Genomic DNA, 18,198 nt, shown 5'->3' on the forward strand with positions numbered 1-18,198 from the left:
ATTACCCTTGACGCTGCATCACAGACAGGAGCGCCTGTGATGGTGTACACGACGATGAACCTGGGTGCACGAATGGCAAAACGTAATTTTTTCAAATAAATCCAGGTTCTGTTTACAGCATCATGATGGTCGCATCCATGTTTGGCGACGTCACGGTGAACACATATTGGGAGCGTGTATTCGTCATCACCATACTGGCGTATCAACCGGCGTGATGGTATGAGGTACCATTGGTTACATGCCTCGGTCACCTCTTGTTCGCATTGACAGCACTTTGAACACTGGACGTTACATTTTAGATGTGTTACGACCCGTGGCTCTACCCTTCATTCGATCCCTGCGAAACCCTACATTTCAGCAGGATAATGCATGACCGCATGTTGCAGGTCCTGTATGGGCCTTTCTGGATACAGAAAATGTTCGACTGCTGCCCTTGCCAGCACATTCTCCAGATCTCTCACCAATTGAAAACGTCTGGTCAATGGTGGCCGAGCAACTGGCTTGCCACAATACGCCTGTCACTACTCTTGATGAACTGTGGTATCGTGTTGAAGCTGCATGAGCAGTTGTACCTGTATACACCATCCAAGCTCTGTTTGACTCAATGCCCAGGCGTATCAAGGCCGCTATTACGGCCAGAGGTGGTTGTTCTGGGTACTGATTTCTCAGGATCTATGCGCCCAAATTGCATGAAAATGTAATCACATGTCAGTTCTAGTATAATATATTTGTCCAATGAATAACCGTTTATCATCTGCATTTCTTCTTGGTTTTAATGGCCACTAGTGTATATTCCTAGAGTCATCATTTAAGCTGGTTCTTAAAACTTGATAAGTAGGCTTTCTCTAGATAGTTTACATTTATCTACATAGGTTTGTCAGTTCAGTTTCTTCAGCATCCCTATGACCCTCTCTCACAATTCAAACAAACTTGTGCCCTTCTCTGAATATGTTCAATATCCCCCATTGGGTAATGGTGGCCGAGCAACTGGCTTGCCACAATACACCTGTCACTACTCTTGATGAACTGTGGTATCGTGTTGAAGCTGCATGAGCAGTTGTACCTGTACACACCATCCAAGCTCTGTTTGACATGGATGGGTCCTACACACTTGAGCAATATTCTAGATTGGGTAACTTGAAGATTTGTAAGCTTTCTCCTTTTTAGACTGATGGCATTCCCCCTGTGTACTACCAATAAACTGATGTCTGCCATCAGCTTCACTCATGACTGAACCTATGTGATAATTCCATTTAATAGCCCTACAGAGTGTTTCACCCAAGCATTTGTATGAGTTGGCTGATTCCAGCAGTGACTCATTGGTGTTATAGTCAAAGGATACTATGTTTTATCGTTTTCTGAAGTTCAAAATTGTACATTTCTGAAAATTTACTGCAATTTGCCAATTTCTGCACCACATTGAAATTTTATCAAGATCTGACAATATTTATGCAGCTTCTTCCAGACAATGCTCCATTATAGGTAACTGTATCATCTGCAAAAAGTCTGAGGTTATTATTAATATTGCCCATAAGGTTGTTAATATACAGGGAGTTCATAATTAAAGTTCTGGTCTCATAACGCTGTAGAAAGAGAACCACTGCTCAAAATAAAATCAAATTTGAACGGTATCTTGAAGAATCGCGCACTACTGGTAAAAGCTCTTTCACAAGGATGGTGGCTGGGCGCCATTAGTCCTGTAGAAGGGATATGAAAAAAGGCATTGGTCTGATGCCTGCTAAGAGTCTGGAGAAAATGATTACAAAATTTGAAAAGACAGTCTCTCATTTAAAATCACCCATATTCATCAGTTGCTTCCTGCTGACTTGCAAGACAAACGTTACACTGGAATTTCTTGTCCTCTTGGAAGTGGACAGTGAATGGCGATGGAACATTCAGTGGATGTATGAAGCTTATTTCCGTTTCTAAAGATGTGTCAACATGCAGAACTGCACACTATAGGCAACAGAAAATCCACACGCCCATCAACCGGTACCACTTCATTCTGCAAAGGTGACAGTGAGCTGTAGGCTGACAGCATCGTTTATTGTAGGCCTGTATTTTTTTGAGGAGGCGAGTCCTGCATATTCTGTACCTGTACTGTCACTGGTAAATGCTATGAGAGTCTTTTAACAGCTGCAGAAAAAATTAGCTGTGAAGGCTCAGTGGAAGATGCGATAACCCTTCTGCATAAAGCTAACAAAACCAGAGTTTGCCAGATGCAGATAACCCCCATAGCAATTAGTGAAATCAATAAGACAATCAGAGAGATGAAGTCAAAAAACTCTTGTGGGTTTGATAATATTTCAGTTAAGATACTCAAGCACTGTAGTAAATACAGTCTTGTGTCACATTTTTAATGAATCCCGAAAACAAGGTATTGTTCCACTTAGATTAAAATATGCCTGTGTGAAACCACTCTTCAAGAAAGGTGAAAATATTGTTATAACAAACCACTGCCCAATATCCCAGCTAACAAGTTTTTCGAAAGTCCTTGAGAAACTGGTATATAGGAGAATTGTTAATCATCGGAACAGCCATAACATACTCAGTCAATGTCAGTTTGGTTTTAGCAAGGCCTATCAATTGATAATGCTATTTTCTCTTTCGCCGATCAAATTCTCGAATCTCTTTACAGAAAATTGGCACCAATTGGAATCCTATGTGACCCATCCAAAGCTTTTGACTGTGTCAACCAAGAAATTTTGCTAAATAATGGAAACTACTATGGGTTAAGTGGAATAATGAGGACATGGATTAAATCCTACCTTTCAGATAGGAAACAAAGGGTAATAATTACTGACAGTAGTGGAATCCCAGCTTTACCCAAGTGGGGAGTGCCTCAAGTCTCAGTACTGGAACCCTTACTGTTTCTTATATTTATAAATGACCTCTCACACTGCACCACGTCAGTAAGCAAGTTCACCCTATTCACTGATGATATTACTCTTGTAGTTGACAAAGCAACAGGGAACAGCCGGGAAACATCTGCAAACAATGCACTTGATGACATTCTGAAATGGTTGAACTGTAATGTACTCCCTCTGAATATCAAAAAAACTCATTATGTGCAGTCTCATATGGCACATAAAGAACTGTGGAATAAATATAGCAAGTCAACTCAGCTAAGTTCTGGGGTGTGTACATAGACTGCAAACTAAATTGGTCCAACCATATCCCAGATCTAGAAAAAAGGCTTCATTCTGCAACATTTGCCTTGCCCATAATTGCATCAACCACACATAAGGAGGCAATAACAGCTGCTTATTTCGGATATTTTCATGCACTTTTGCCTTATGGAATCATCTTTTGGGGCAACCAGCCCCTGGCAAATAAGGTTTTTATTGCTCAGAAGAGATCTATATGTATCATGAGTGATGTGCAATGAAGACAATACAAGAGGTGCTGAGTCGTGTTAGGCACAATAAAAAGATTCACACAATCATAGCTTTCGGTCATCGAAGCCTTTGTCGGCAGTAGACACACATACATGCCTATCGCGACTCAGCACCTCCGCTAAATGGTGAGTAGCAACTTTCCTTCTCATGTATTGTTACATTCCATCCTGGATTTTCCATTGTTTGATTTGTGCAACCAAGACACTCATGCAGGAGTCTGTTTAGAGAACTACAGGTATTTACAGTTATATCTCAATACATAACTCCCTTGTATTTTTCATTAATAAAAACCACTATCTCTTCAAAACCAATAGTGAACATCATGGTCACAACACAAGGTCAAAACAGCACTTTCATAGTAACCAGTCAAACTGTACCCTTGCACAGAAAGGAGTAAATTATATAAGCATCTAAATTTACAATGCTCTAACCAGTGTCATCAAAAGTCTTGCTCCTGAAACACCAAAGTTCAAGAGCAAACTGAAGGAATACCTAATACAAAAGTCATCCTATTCAATTAGTGAATTTTTTAGTGCTTAGGAGCAAGTTTTTATTACACAACTGAGTTAGCCATGCAGTGTAAGCATAAATGTAAACTATTTCTTGCTGTAACGTTATATTGTTGCTCAAATACTTTGATATTGTTAATATGAATTTAAACACATAAGTGTTAATTCTGTTATATGTTTATATTTCTTCTAGTGTCCCATGTTGTTACTATGAGTCTTGTCATGAATTAACCATATTGTGTGCTGCTGTATTGTTAACATTGTAAAAATACTGACTCATTCCATATCCTTGCAACTCCATTGCTATCGGGATCAACAGAACCCGCAATAAAATAAAGTAAAATAATAACACTTCAACAGTGTAGGTGTATGTGTAGGATCATTTTTATGCAAGATGGCGCTCTTCCGCACATTGCTCAGCCACTGAAGCGGCTGCTGCAGAGGCATTTCGGAAATACTAGAATTATCGGCCGTCATTTCCCTACAGCATGGCTGTCCACACAGTCTGATCTTAATCTGTGCGACTACTGGCTGCATGGTTATCTGAAATATCTGTTCAGTGCTCCAGTGACGAACAGCTGAACTGAAGGCACACATTGTGCAACGCATTCTGAATGTGACCCCCGTCACACTTTGATATATTGTGGAACATTCTGTTTGCCGATTATGACTTGTGACAGGAAATGGTGGACAGCATATTGAACACGTCTTGTGCCAATCTGATTAGGAACTGATGTCATTTTGCTTTTTATGCGGTTTTGCCCTCAGGACAGTTACAAATCGATTTTTCACTTCCGATGTGGTACGACATTCCCGTGGTGGATGGGCTTTCCTAACTAACAGCACTACAACTGTTGGCTGCCGAACTTATGAAATCACGCACTTTGAACAGTACAGAAAGTGTAATGTGCAACTTAAACCAGAGCCGTCGTATGGCCAATTCCATTTACGTTACGACACCTACAGCGCCATCTATTGGTGAAATTTCCGTTAATATTTTTGGTCCATTACATTTCCACCTGCATCATTCTGAGCAGTGGTTCTCTTTCAACAGCATTTTGGATCTGGAACATAAATTGTGGACACCTTGCACAACATGAACAGGAAAGATCCAATGCACTACCCTCGGGCACACCCGAAGTTCCTCCTACATCTGTCGATGACTTTCCACCCGAAATAATTTTCTGTGTTCTCCCAACTGAAAAATCCTCAATCCAGTCACAAATTTGCTTGGTATCTCATACATTAATGCTCTTGATAATATGTATACGTGTGGTATTGAGACAAACGGTTTTCAGAAATTGAGAAATGCTGCATCTACTTGACTGCTTTGATCCAAAGTTTTCAGTATGTCATGTGACAAAAGTGCGACTTGGGCTTCACGTGATTGATGTTTTGGGAATCCATGCTGGTTGGCATGGAGGAGGCCACTCTGTGCGATATGTCTCAAATTATGTTCTAACAGTCTACAACAAATTGATGTCAAGATCTACTAAAGAGACCGCCTACACTACACTTGTCTGTCCTCCTGGAATTTTGCTGTGGTATGGGATTCTTACCAGATGGGATTGACAAGGGACATTGAAAAAGTTCAAATGAGAGTAGCTTGTTTTGTATTATTATTAAATAGAGGAGAGAGTGCGGTGGCGTATATGATACATTAATTGGAGTGGCTTTGAAACAAAGATGATTCTCGTTGCGGCAAGATCTTTTCACGGTATTTCAACCACCTAATTTCTCCTCTGAATGGTAAAGTACACTGGTGTGCAAAAGGTAAGGACGAAAGTAACTTACACATGTTGTGTCACTGCCAAGTAACATAGCTCTATTAAACTTGGTCCATACATAGAAAGAACTGCTGCTGTATACTATAGAAGGAACTGAAAAAAAAATGCAAGGAGAAGAACTGAAATGACACTTTTATTCAAAGACAAAAGCTACACTGCAGTCGCCACGGTTTATCATGGTTCCCCCATATTACAAAATGTGGCACATGGTTCTTAATAAGGTGTTTGTCTGCAAAGCATACTCCGAACGTGGTCCCATGCTAGCTACAAGATTGCTAAGAAGTTCTTGCAGTAGAGCAGTCCATTCCTCCATTAGTGCAGTTGTCAACTGATGGATGGTCGGTGGCACATCTGGGCATGCTGCACTACATCTCCCCCATTCATGCCATATATGCTTGATGGGTTTTAAGTAGGAGAAAGGGCAGGCCAGTCAACTAACCAAATATGTCATTCCAAGAGTTCCTGCACCTACACAGCTCAATGTGGTCACTCATTGTCACCTATAAAAGTGAAGTCAGGGCCGAATGCTTCCCTGATAAGATGCACATCGGAAAGGAGCACAGTGTCATGATAACACTGACAGTGTTTTGTAATCTGTTCTCCATTGTGTGGCGATGAACCTCTGTTAGGCGCTGTTGTTGGTAGTTATGACAATCTGTCATGCCTATTTCAGATCATGGTTGCTGTTTGTGTGGGAACAGGGCTTCGTGCACTTTGTAGCTATAACTCCAAAGCATCAGTGAAACCAACAAATGCCTGTTGTGGTAGCTTTAGGTAGTTTGTAATTTTGGGACTGCAGAGCCAAATTCATCGTGAGTGAGTGTTGTCATCAAGATTAATTTGTAGTTGTAACATCTGTAGCTGTCTTGTTATCTTCTCAACTACAGCACAGAGATTTCATAGCTCATCAGAGACAGTCGATAAGTTGTGGAGTGTAGTGGCAGCACAGTGACACATTGCACCAGCAGGCAGACTCAGTGGCTGTGAGCCATCCTCAGCTGAATTGATGGTTGATGTTGCAGCCACCATGGTGGTTGACTCGAGTGTAGCGTGCACTCTGTCAGCCACCTGGAGCAACTTGTGTAATGGCCGCCTCTTGTGTACGATTAAAGCCACTCGTACCTGAGGAAGTATTTGTTGTTGCCTGGTGTGCCATTGTCACCAGAACTCCAACAGAGTTTTGTCGCCCCACTTCTCATGATCTAACACTTGCATGACCTTCTGGTCTGGCAATGTTGTGCAACAAGAAATGAGAGCCATCTTGAGGGTGAGGTAGGCTTGTTTGCTGTGTTGGGTGTAGAATAATGTCTGACACTAACGACACTGCTTGCTGGTGCTGGGTACTGATAACCATTGTAAATTGTTCATGGTCTTCATAATGCACTGATTGGGAAACTTTCCCACAATTGCGAACCATAGTTCTGGATGGGCAGGCACAAACAGCGGAAATGTAAACAGGGTGTGGTAGAACCAACAGAGTTAATGGATGGAAAATCTATTGCTCTGGAATGCAGTTATGATGTGGATGAAAACAGTGGAACCAGCAACATATCTCTATTACTCTTAATGTCCCATCCTGCCATAGTGGGGACATATGAAATATTACTTACTTACTTCTTGGCTCTACAGCCCTTGAAGTGCCTTGGCCTGCTTGGCAATATCCTGCCATTCTATCTGGTCCATGACTTTCCATCTTGATCCTCTGACACCCAGCTTTTTCATGTCCTCTTCAATTCTGCCCACCCATCTCTTTCTGGGATGTCCCTTCCATCATCTGCTTCCAGTCTTGCCATCAAAAATCTTATTACATGTTCTCTCCTCCTCCATTCTGACCATAGTTCTACTCACCACTGTCATCTTATTTTAATAGTAGTGACAATGTCAGATGCTTCAAAAAGTTGTTTTAATTCTGCATTTGTATGGATGTGCCAACCTTCTTGATTGTATATTGAGCCATATTTTATGCAGGACCTTTCTTTCCCAAATGCTAAGGACACTTTCCTCATTTGCAGTCATGGTCAATGTCTTGGCACCATAAACAAGAACTGGTCTTATAACTTTTTTGTAAATGAGGATTTTAGATTTTCGTGATAGAAGTGAGCTCCTAAGCATTGGTAGTACAGCAAAGTAGCATCTGTTGCCTGCTGCTATTCTAGCTTTCACCTCGCAGCTGATGTAATTTGTCTCTCTGATAGTTGATCTAAGGTACTGAATTCTTGTCAGCTAAACTGAGATTTGATAGGTTTTGCTGGATGATCACTGTGATATATTTGATTGCTTCAAAATTGACTACCAGGCCAAGTTCCCTTGTATCTCTCTGCAGTTGTTGATAAGCATTGGCCAGCACAGCAGGGTTTTATGCGAGTAATGCCACATCGTCTGTGTAGACTAGGTACTGCAGTGAACGATTAAAACTGGTTCCTCCTCAATTTAACTCTATCTGACTTATGACTTTTTCTAGGCAGAGGTTGAATAGCAATGAGGAAATATTTTTATCCTATCTCAGTCCCTTCTTCACTTCAACTTCTCTGGAGATTTTGCCCTGTATTTTTACTTTACAGTTAGTTTCACTGAGGGTCATCATAGTAAGTTTAACAAACTTCTTAGGTATTCCAGCCTCTTCCAATACATTTCACAATCCCACTCTTAAGATGCTATGAAAGGCTTGTTTAAAATCAATATAAAGCTAGTGTATGTTTATTTGATGTTCATAGCATTTTTCAAGTAATATGTGTAACATGAATATTTGGTCACTTGTTGATCTATTCCTTCTAAAGCCACTCTGATAGTCTCCAATTCTCTCGTCCACATAGGGAGTAATCCTCCTAGTTAGGATCTTGGAGAACACTTTATGTGTAGTATTTAGCAGGGAGATTCCTTGATAGTTCTGGCAGTTTAATTTATCTCCTTTTTTATGTACAGGGCACATAATACCCATTTTCCACACCATTGGCACGCCCTCCTACTGCCAGATGCTCATATTACTTCATATATTGCTTTCCACAGTGTTTCCCCACCACATTTGAGAAGTTCTGCCTGGGTCTGATCTTCTCCAGGTGCCCTATTGTTTTTAAGGTTTTAATAGCTTGTATCACTTCCTCCAGTGTTGGTTCTGGTGTTAAGACCCTTGGTCCATAATAATATGAAATATTGTCTTGTATAAATAGCTCTAAGTGTCAAGTGATCACTCAGTGTGGATGCAGCATATTTTCAATGTCATATTTCTGTATGACACGGCATTGTTCCACAAGCGAGGAGAGTTCCAAAATCTTGATTTCCTGATGGGTGTGCTGGATTTTATCGCCAATGGTGTGCAGTAGGTTACCCACATCCTCCATGACAAAATCACAATGTACGGGAATCACAGAAAATAACCTGTCCACAATAAAGCTAATTCTTCTTCAAGGTCACCAATGATGTAAGGCTATTATCAACTACATACAAAACATGTACACTAATTTCAGATGTACTTAAGACCACTCTTTTTCATCACAGACAAAATACACAATGTCAACACTCAAAAAACAATACAGAACAAAGATAGTCCATATGTACAAAAGGTGCTTCACTGATCAAACTCAGTTAATTGACTGTTTTAGTGTGACACCAAAAGTCATTTTTGTTGCATGAAAGAACACCACCAAAATCTTTAAAACAACACTTAGAAAGTACATTATTTAAAATTCATAAAGTGCCAACAAACAATTAATGCATTTCAACTTGGTGAGCGGCATTTTTTATCCCCATCCTCTCCAGCTGCACTGCTAGATCACCACAAGTGAAAGTGAAAGGATCAAACATGGCTGTGTTACTGTGACAAGTCGCGGTGACCAGTGGGTGTATGGCAGGTCACACGGTCAAATCGACAAAGTGTAGGTCTTGTGGGAGCTGTGTGTTAAATAAGGAACATGACTCAGTGCAGGCAAGTTACGTGACAAAATTTCCAATGCGTTAAGCAGTTTAAATACAACCCTGAGACTACTACAGCTCATAGCAGAGTATGATGACTTTTATAAATATCAAATTAAAAACTATGCAAGTTGTGGAAGCAGTCATATAAACTACTTTTCATCAACAATTAGTAAGTTGTGTAACTATTTACGAAATGAGCTTTCAATGAAGTTATCTCTCTCATCAAGCAGTCAAAATACCACTCCATATCATTAGACTCAATTCCAAATGTAGTTGCATGAAACAGCTTGCTTTAATAATCAGGTGTTTAGAGGAACACACCCCTATTGAAAGATTTGAATCATTTATGCCTAACCAGGGTCACAAAGCTAAGATAAGTTTCAAGACTTGAGCAAGTGCACAATAGATAATGATTTGGATATTAAGAACCACCACAGTCAGTCTTATGACATTGCTTCTCTAATGAATGAAGGGCCATCAAGTGTTGATAATGGCAGAAAAAGTATTCAATTATGGGTGACTTGCCCGCCCGGTTAGCCGTGCGGTCTAACGCACAGCTTTCTGGAGTGGGAAGGAGCGCTTGGTCCCCGGCACGAATCCGCCCAACAGACTTGTGTCAAGATCTGGTGAGCCGGCCAGTCTGTGGATGGTTTTTAGGTGGTTTTTCATCTGCCTCAGCGAATGCGGGCTGGTTCCCCATATTCTACCTCAGCTACATTATGTTGGCGATTGCTGTGCAAACAAGTTCTCCATGTATGCGTACACCACCATTACTCTACCAGGCAAACATAGGGGTTACACTCATCTGGTGTGAGACATTCCCTGGAAGGGAGGGGGGGAGGGATCTACCGGGGGCGAAACCCCACAATAACCCTGAAAGAGTGGTTCAGTGTGAGGCGGCGGAGGGGTGACATGGACTGTGGTAGTCATCGTGGGGTTCTGGATCACTACACCTGGGCCAGGGACGGAGCCTCTCCGTCATTTCTAGGCCCCTGGTTAACATACAACACAGTGAATGCGTTACTCTGGACATTCACTCAATCTTGTTACAGACAGGTGCTGAGTGCTTTCACACTTGCGAAAGATATTTTTTCTTCTTTGATAATGATAGTCAGTTAAAGTCTAACAATGACCTTGTACGCCAAAAACCAGTTGACTCAATAAATTAATCCTGTAGAACATTAGCAATATAATGGTTCTCATTTACTTTTGGAGGAACTTTATGTACTTTTTACAGATTCAGCTAACAGGTATAAAGTTCTGACTGACCGTTAGAAAAAATGAAAACCTGAGAAATCCATTTTATAATCTGGAAAGGACAATAACAACACATCAGTCATGCTGAGTTAATGTTACAAAACCCTTCCCTCAGCCCATGAATTTTCATTTTGTTTCCTTCTCTCCTTCAGCATGCTTCACTATTTTGACCTATAGTGTATATATCATACCTTATTCCTTATTCCAAAAGCTGCTCTTTGAAGATGAGTTATTTGGAACATGCTGAATGCATAAGTGAATCTTGTGCATACTAGGCTTTTTCTAATTGGCTTACCCAGAAATATCTGAATGCTTAGGTGACATAATGGCCCACACGGAAAATGTGTACATAAACGCTGAATTGTCATAATATTGAAAAGAGCATCCAAAGCACTTATGAAAATCAAATCCAGACCAATGCAGAATTAGATAAAAGGAAGTTTAGTTTAAGAGATGTATTTTATGTAACTGAAGGATATTTATATGAGGAACATTACAAAAGTAAGCTTCATCATTGTTTTTTACCTTGAAACTTTATTGCCAAAAACAAATACACCCTGGCATCACAAACTATTCACCTTGCACTATTTTTCAACATAGTCACCACCTACATGGAGACATTTGTCACAGCACGCAGCCAGGTTGAAGAAACCACTCTGATAAAATTCGGTGCCCTGCGAAGCGAGGAATTGTCACATAGCCTCTAGCAATGTTGTTTTCATTCATGAATGTGTAGGGGCACTCACTTCAACTTTTATCCTTCACACTCTGCCTTCATTCTCTGAGCAAGCAATACCAGTGACCAACCATTTGATGAGACATGACCTCTTCACCATACACAGTCTGTAGGTGTTCATGGATGACAGAGACACACTGGATGTATCTTTTGGTGCTCCTGGGGGCCATGTCAAGGTCATAAACCATTCTAATAAGCACGCATACTCCCCAGCATCTGCCTGCACAACTTTGGCTGAGAGCACCACTGCACAATGGTGGAAGCTTGAAATTACCAGGCCAGTTACACCATCCACCAAGTGTGCATTCGCCAGGTCTGGTAGCAGGTGGTAATGCACCAACAGATCAGTGCTGATGCTGGACTCAGTGACATTCATGATTGTAAAATCTCACGAGTGCTCAGCACAGCCCCAGGCCTAATTTCATACACTAGGTGACGTAGGTCAGTACTGAAGAGTTGTTTGCAGCAGACAAGGTTCCTGGTCTACAACAACATAGTAATCTCAAGGGAAAGACACACAAGTCTGACCTGGTATCCACGAGATACTTGTAGCTTGACTTCCGATCACTGATAAAAAGGGGCTGGGACAACGCTTGGCAATCAGAGACACTGTTTATGTCTGATGGCCGCCAGCATTTTGGTATGTGCATAGAGATTTTCATGTGTGTGCCTGGTTCCCTGATCCTCTGAGGTACAGTAAGATAAGATACCAGCAGACCGGGGACTTTTCTTATCTGTATGGTGATGAGGTAGCTGAGGAATGACTTCTAGACCTCCTGCAGTACTGGTTTCTATCACCGCTGATGTCACACTGGGATAGTTGTTCATAAATTCACTTGGTGGGGACTTGGACCTTAGCTGCCAGATTTTTTGTAATCTGCCCATGTGACCCTTGTTGATGCTAGGCCATGACACATCACAGTGGGTGCATCAGTTGAGGCAGAGAACATCGTCAACAGTACTGGATTACTCGACGCTGTCGGCATGCTGTTATACACAGCAATCGGTGCACCAATCAAGGCAGTAAGTATAGTGTCCACTGTCCTGTCAGCCAAGATGGCCACCATGTCCAAAAGAGTCTCCATCTGCCTGTGGTGACAACATCTGCTCTACAATGTGCGCAGCAGGTTGCCCAGCATAATCCCAGTGTCCACCCTGTTGTGAAAATGCCGTAAATATTAGGAAATTTCTCAGTCCCCTATATCCTCTTAGGTTAACTCTTGCCAGAGGTGTTTCTCCTGTGATGTGGAAACATGTGGTATCAACTCCAATTTCAGCTTTTCATATGCACTGGTTTCAATTGGTGTGGTGATCACATATTCAATGGTGCTCTAGCTGACTAATGGCCAACATGAATTTAATTGAGTCAGCTGTAACATAGAGGAAACTGATTTCCATTTGCATAAACCATAATGCTGGGTTGTGTAGCCACAAGGGGGCAAGGGCACTACAAGCTGTGAAACTGACAGACTCGTCAGCTCCGATGAATCCCTCATAACAGATCCGGAGTAGTCGCACCTCCTGTTGTTGCAGTCTTAGATCATATCAGGGTCACCACTATAGATGTATTGTTAGATTTGTCAACCAATTCGTCATCCAACCTGTAGGTGCATGAAATGATTTATTATTGTAGATAAATTGTCTCGTTATTACATTTACCTAAGGAGTTGAATGCTCTACAAAGAAATAGAAAGTTCGTGGTTTGACAATGCACACACAGTCTTTGTACAGATTAAATGTATATGAACTAAAAAAAATTTCTTGTTACTAAGATAAGAAAAACACAAGAACACATAAAAATTATAAAACTCTCTGACAGCTCAGAAAAATTCACTATTGATATCAGCGCCTCTGACAGCTAACACAGAAAACTGATTGACAGCTGCACTGTAATGACATGTATACATTCGCATGCACATGACACAACTCTGCACTACTCTGCAAGAGAAACTGAAGCTTGGCTGCAACACTTACTACGCATATTTTCATACTCATATAGTATAATGCATACTGCTATGGCAAAAGAAGGTTGTCAGATGTGTTACTGGTGTCTCAGAAAGCAGTGAAGTCTGGAGGCCAATTTGTGAAAGAAACGAAGTATTAGGACAGTTCTCTTGTTAATTATACTCAGTTACCTACCACTCAGAAAATCAAATAAATGAACTACAAACTAAGACGGCCAGTTCATCAACATAACACATGCCACAAGTGACCAACCCACTAGCAAGATTTAGCAAAACAGAATAGCTACAAACACGTAGGCTTTGAACTTTTCAGTGCAATACCTTCACAGGCACACACTGTGTCATTAAACATTTTTAAGAACGTCATACAAAATTGGCTAATTAAAGACATCTTATACTATTGATGAAAGGTGTACAAACAAATGTTGGTTCAGGAGATGGCTAGCTACAGCTAGTTAAAATGCTCATATTTTTCTTGTAAAAGCAATGTCTATCACCTTTTCTACATAATCACATTAAAGATTTCTAAGTAATTATAAGAAAAGTAAAAATTGCCCATCTTATCAACAAAAAATGGAAAAATTAACTGTTAATATGAAAATCTGTTTAGTTCTAATAAGATTGTGTGTTACCATCTTTAGTAATGACTAACAAGCCAGTTATTAAGTATATTATTAGTGATAAGTTTATTTCATTGTCAGTATGTGTTGGTCAAAGAAATAAAGTGAGTGGTACTGGCAAAAAATTTGACAAGAATCAAAAATAATCTATTGCTTCTAGTATTCTAAGCCTGTGAAGATTAGAAAAGGAATTTTAAAGTGTAATTCAATTCAAGTTTTCCACTCTCTTTCTATTTACTCCCATTCACTTTTTATAACATGGTTAAGTAGATGCTATTCGAGTATCTATTTTCATATTCATGAGATCATTCTTTAACTCATTGAAAGATTTGCTAGAAATGTCATTGGTGGCTCAGTAGTTGTACACTGAAGTAAAAGTCCTTTAAGGCAAATTTTTTTTTACACATTCTTAGCTCTAAAGTTATGTGACACTATTCTGTTCAGAATGATTTTTTCTTCTGGACAAAGTGTGAGTTATTTTTGAAATGCTAAGCTTAAGGAAACAGATGAGCTAAACACAACTTCAACCAAAGTGGAACAGACAAAACCATGCTTATCAGGCATTATGAGACATACACTCAGCAAAATGTATTTGTAATTTCACTTGCATCCTTATACCACTTACTGCTGGCATCTCTCTGACATTTGACTTTCTATCCTGTTTTAATATTTCACTGTCTCATACTCCTGACCAAACTGCTTCCTTAATCCCTACACAGCCCCTTTTCCTCCAAATCCTTTCTTCCGTTACCAGAACCTCTGGTTCTAAGAACTAGCGGTTTTCACTTCCTATTTTTATGTGCATATGTTAGGTTGTAGTTTTATATAGTGATATCTGAGTATTTTCTTCAGTCAACAGACTACTTTGGTATTTCTCTCCTTTGAAATAGCAAAAATAAAATGCAAGTAACCATATACATGAAATCTCGCTTGCAAAATTTGAACAACACAATACAAAGGCAGAAGAGTCCATAGATTTGAAGAAAGAAGTTTAATGTATTGATGACAATAAAATGTTTGAAATAAATTTCATACACAACAGTGCTTTTGAGAGAAAATCCAGGTTGCCTCAGAAGTTACTTCAGAACAATGACGCAAGGGACAATATGAAGAAAGAAAAAATATTATCAACAAAATAGGGCAATCTCCGTTTTTTACTGACTGTTGGCAGTTACAATGTGTGTTGCAACTATTAGTTAGCTGTAAGTGTCCTCTTGTACACAACTACACAGCTATATAATTTTTTTCATATTTTGGAGTTTTATTGTGCCTATCTGCAACTCAGCATCTCCGCTATATGGTGAGTGGCAACATTCCTTCTCAGTATTGTTACACTCCATCCTGGATTTTCCATTGTTTGATTTTTTCATATTTTGATACATTTTCTTCAAATAGTATGACATCAATTATTCTGATCTCTTACAAGAAGGAATCAATCTAACTTTATCACTGAGTAAACAAAGTCTTTTAACAATTTGTTTTAAAAGTATTTCTTATCTCTACACTGCTCTTATCCAGCTTTCTTTCCTATTCTGTGTATTTTGAAGTAGATGAAAACTTTATGACTGGAAGGTTCATTGTTCATTAAAAAAGTCCTCAAATACATTTATGTTGAGAGCATCCTGAACTACTTTGCACTAATGGAGCTAAAAAGTACTGCAAAAAGAAATGAAAGCTGTTGCTAAATTAACTCCACTAAAATGTTTGGGTCAAAAACTGTTGCCAATTTGATTTTCATATCTTCTCTGCAATTTGTGTGCAGTATATTTTAGACTAGGCACATTGCTCAAAAATATTATTATGTACAGCTATACAACATAATTTGTTTGTGAAATTATAGACTATCACTTAAGAAAAAATAACATATTTTTATTACTTACTTGATGCAAAGACACATGCTAACACAACAAACACTAGGGCCAAACAACACTTTAAACAGCCCATGTCACTATGATTGAAGCACAACCACGCACACCTTCACACTGACAGCTGAGGGAGCAGCCACAGCTATCAAAGAGTGGGTAATTTCAGATCAAGCCACTAGAGGCAGCACCGTCTAGAGATCACACTTTTTCTTGACAAAGTTTGCTATTACACCTGTTAAGGAGTGAAGTGGTGCTTAAAACTACAAACATACTTACTTATGGTTTGGCATGAAATGTCACTGAATAAACTCTGTGAAATAATTTGGAAGATTCAGGATTCAAAGACTGCTACATACTCATTTGTCACCTTTTGCTCTTTAACTTGAGACCACTGTGGCATATTAGTATCCAGAATTCATTACTTATTAATTATCTGTGTTACTAAATGTTTCTTGCATTTTGGTACAATGCCTTAAGAAGTTCTCTTTACATTCACAGTATTGTAGCTAATATACATCTAGCTACAGGTTTCTTGTTAATTATTTATGTCATCATATTTATGGTGATACATTAATATCTCTCTCACACACACATACATGTGCCATATGTGAATGCACATTCTTTGATGAATCATTAGATGAACTACAAAGAAAATATTTCAAAAACTAGTCCACAATCAAATGAGGGTAAATAACTTCTACTTACAGATTGAAAGCTGTCACAGATATGAACAAAGAAAGAAGAAATTGCAACTGTATGGCCACTTAATCCATCAGTAGTGTGTCTATTTTTATTCTCAGGACTTCTAGAGAGGCTATTTTCATCTTTTCAAATTAAACAACATATCAGTCGGAAGCTATGCTTTTCCTTATAACATTTTACCTGCAGTATGATTAATTTTCTTTAAGGTGTTCCAGCTGCAAAACATGTCATCTGAGAACTTCTATCATATATTATTGCACTATATCAATGTCATGGGCTACCACATCAAAGGCAGATTTGCCCATGAAATAATTTGAGTAATATATATGAGCTGATACAAACTACCGTTCAGTCTTATATGTCAGTATAATATGCACTATGCTGTCAATAGAGGAGAAAGGTAAAACAGAGATTCTACACGAACTATCATATATTAACTTTTTGTATAGACGTAGTCAGTTCTGCTAGCCATCTTGCATATTATTTTCTTGATATTGTCTTTTTTTCATTTTATTTAACACTCATTCACTTTGCATGGATACCATAATGAAGGACGACCCTCAGGAATACAGAATAAGTGAAGCTTAACAAATTTAATCAGCTGTTAAAAACTGGCCTGATGATTAATTGTTATTAAATTCCTATAAACTATTAGTGCTTACTCTAGCTAACTTTACAATAAGAAAGCTGTTACTTAGAAAAAGAAACTGCTGCTTCTTTAGTTACATTAAACAGATGCTGTTATCTCCCACTGATAACTTAAAATCAGCACGACGACACTGACATTTATTATAGGACAATAATTATCTGTCTGTTTTTTAAGATAGAGCCTTTTGCAGAGAGTATTCATACTTTCCATACAGCCAAAAGGAACCTCCAATTCCTGTGTAAATAATGAAATACTTTGCAGAAGCAGTGATTAAATAAGAAATTTTCTATTTGAATTAATAATGAGTCACAATTTCTCACTTCGATCAGACGGAAGCAGATTAAAAGTTTTTTGCAACAACCTCATTCAGAATGCTACAAAAACAGCTAAGACTGCAGGGAAATACTCTTTCTGCTTTTATTATGATTGTGTAAATGTACAGGATAAAATAGTGCAAGAACTCCAAGATCTTTCAAGAATCCTCAGCAAAATGTTTGGTTATCTACAGCCGTTAGCTATCTTATTCTTACTGCTTACTGAATATTTCCACATTCAAAAACGTATTTAGATGGCAGAACTTTGGTGTTACACACACACACACACACACACACACACACACACACACACACCACACACACACACAGGGTAAGGCAGCTAAGCTAGCCCCAACCCCCAAATACGCTACCAGAAAAAAAATTCAGCATCCCCAAGGACTGTTTTCAGTGGCACAGTATGAATCACTGATTCATTTGTCACAGTCATCAGTGCTCAGGTGGCACTGAGGAGGTCTGTCTGCATG

The 18,198-nt window shown here is 39.3% G+C and overlaps 1 protein-coding gene across 2 annotated transcripts in view; it reads right to left on the minus strand.

The window, feature by feature from the left end:
• LOC126194803 (acetylcholine receptor subunit alpha-L1-like) overlaps positions 1–16,182 on the minus strand; it is a 159,857-nt gene extending 143,675 nt beyond the window's left edge. Inside the window, exon 1 of one of the 2 annotated variants that reach the window (XM_049933114.1) lies at positions 16,064–16,182. In XM_049933114.1, coding sequence (XP_049789071.1) covers positions 16,064–16,127 — 64 coding nt within the window. In that variant the 5' untranslated portion in view covers positions 16,128–16,182. The remainder of the gene's footprint in view (positions 1–16,063) is intronic. The other variant, XM_049933115.1, reaches the window with a different exon arrangement.
• Positions 16,183–18,198: the final 2,016 nt, after the last annotated feature.

Source organism: Schistocerca nitens, chromosome 7 (assembly GCF_023898315.1).
Source record: "Schistocerca nitens isolate TAMUIC-IGC-003100 chromosome 7, iqSchNite1.1, whole genome shotgun sequence".
NCBI classification, from domain to species: Eukaryota; Metazoa; Arthropoda; class Insecta; order Orthoptera; family Acrididae; genus Schistocerca; species Schistocerca nitens.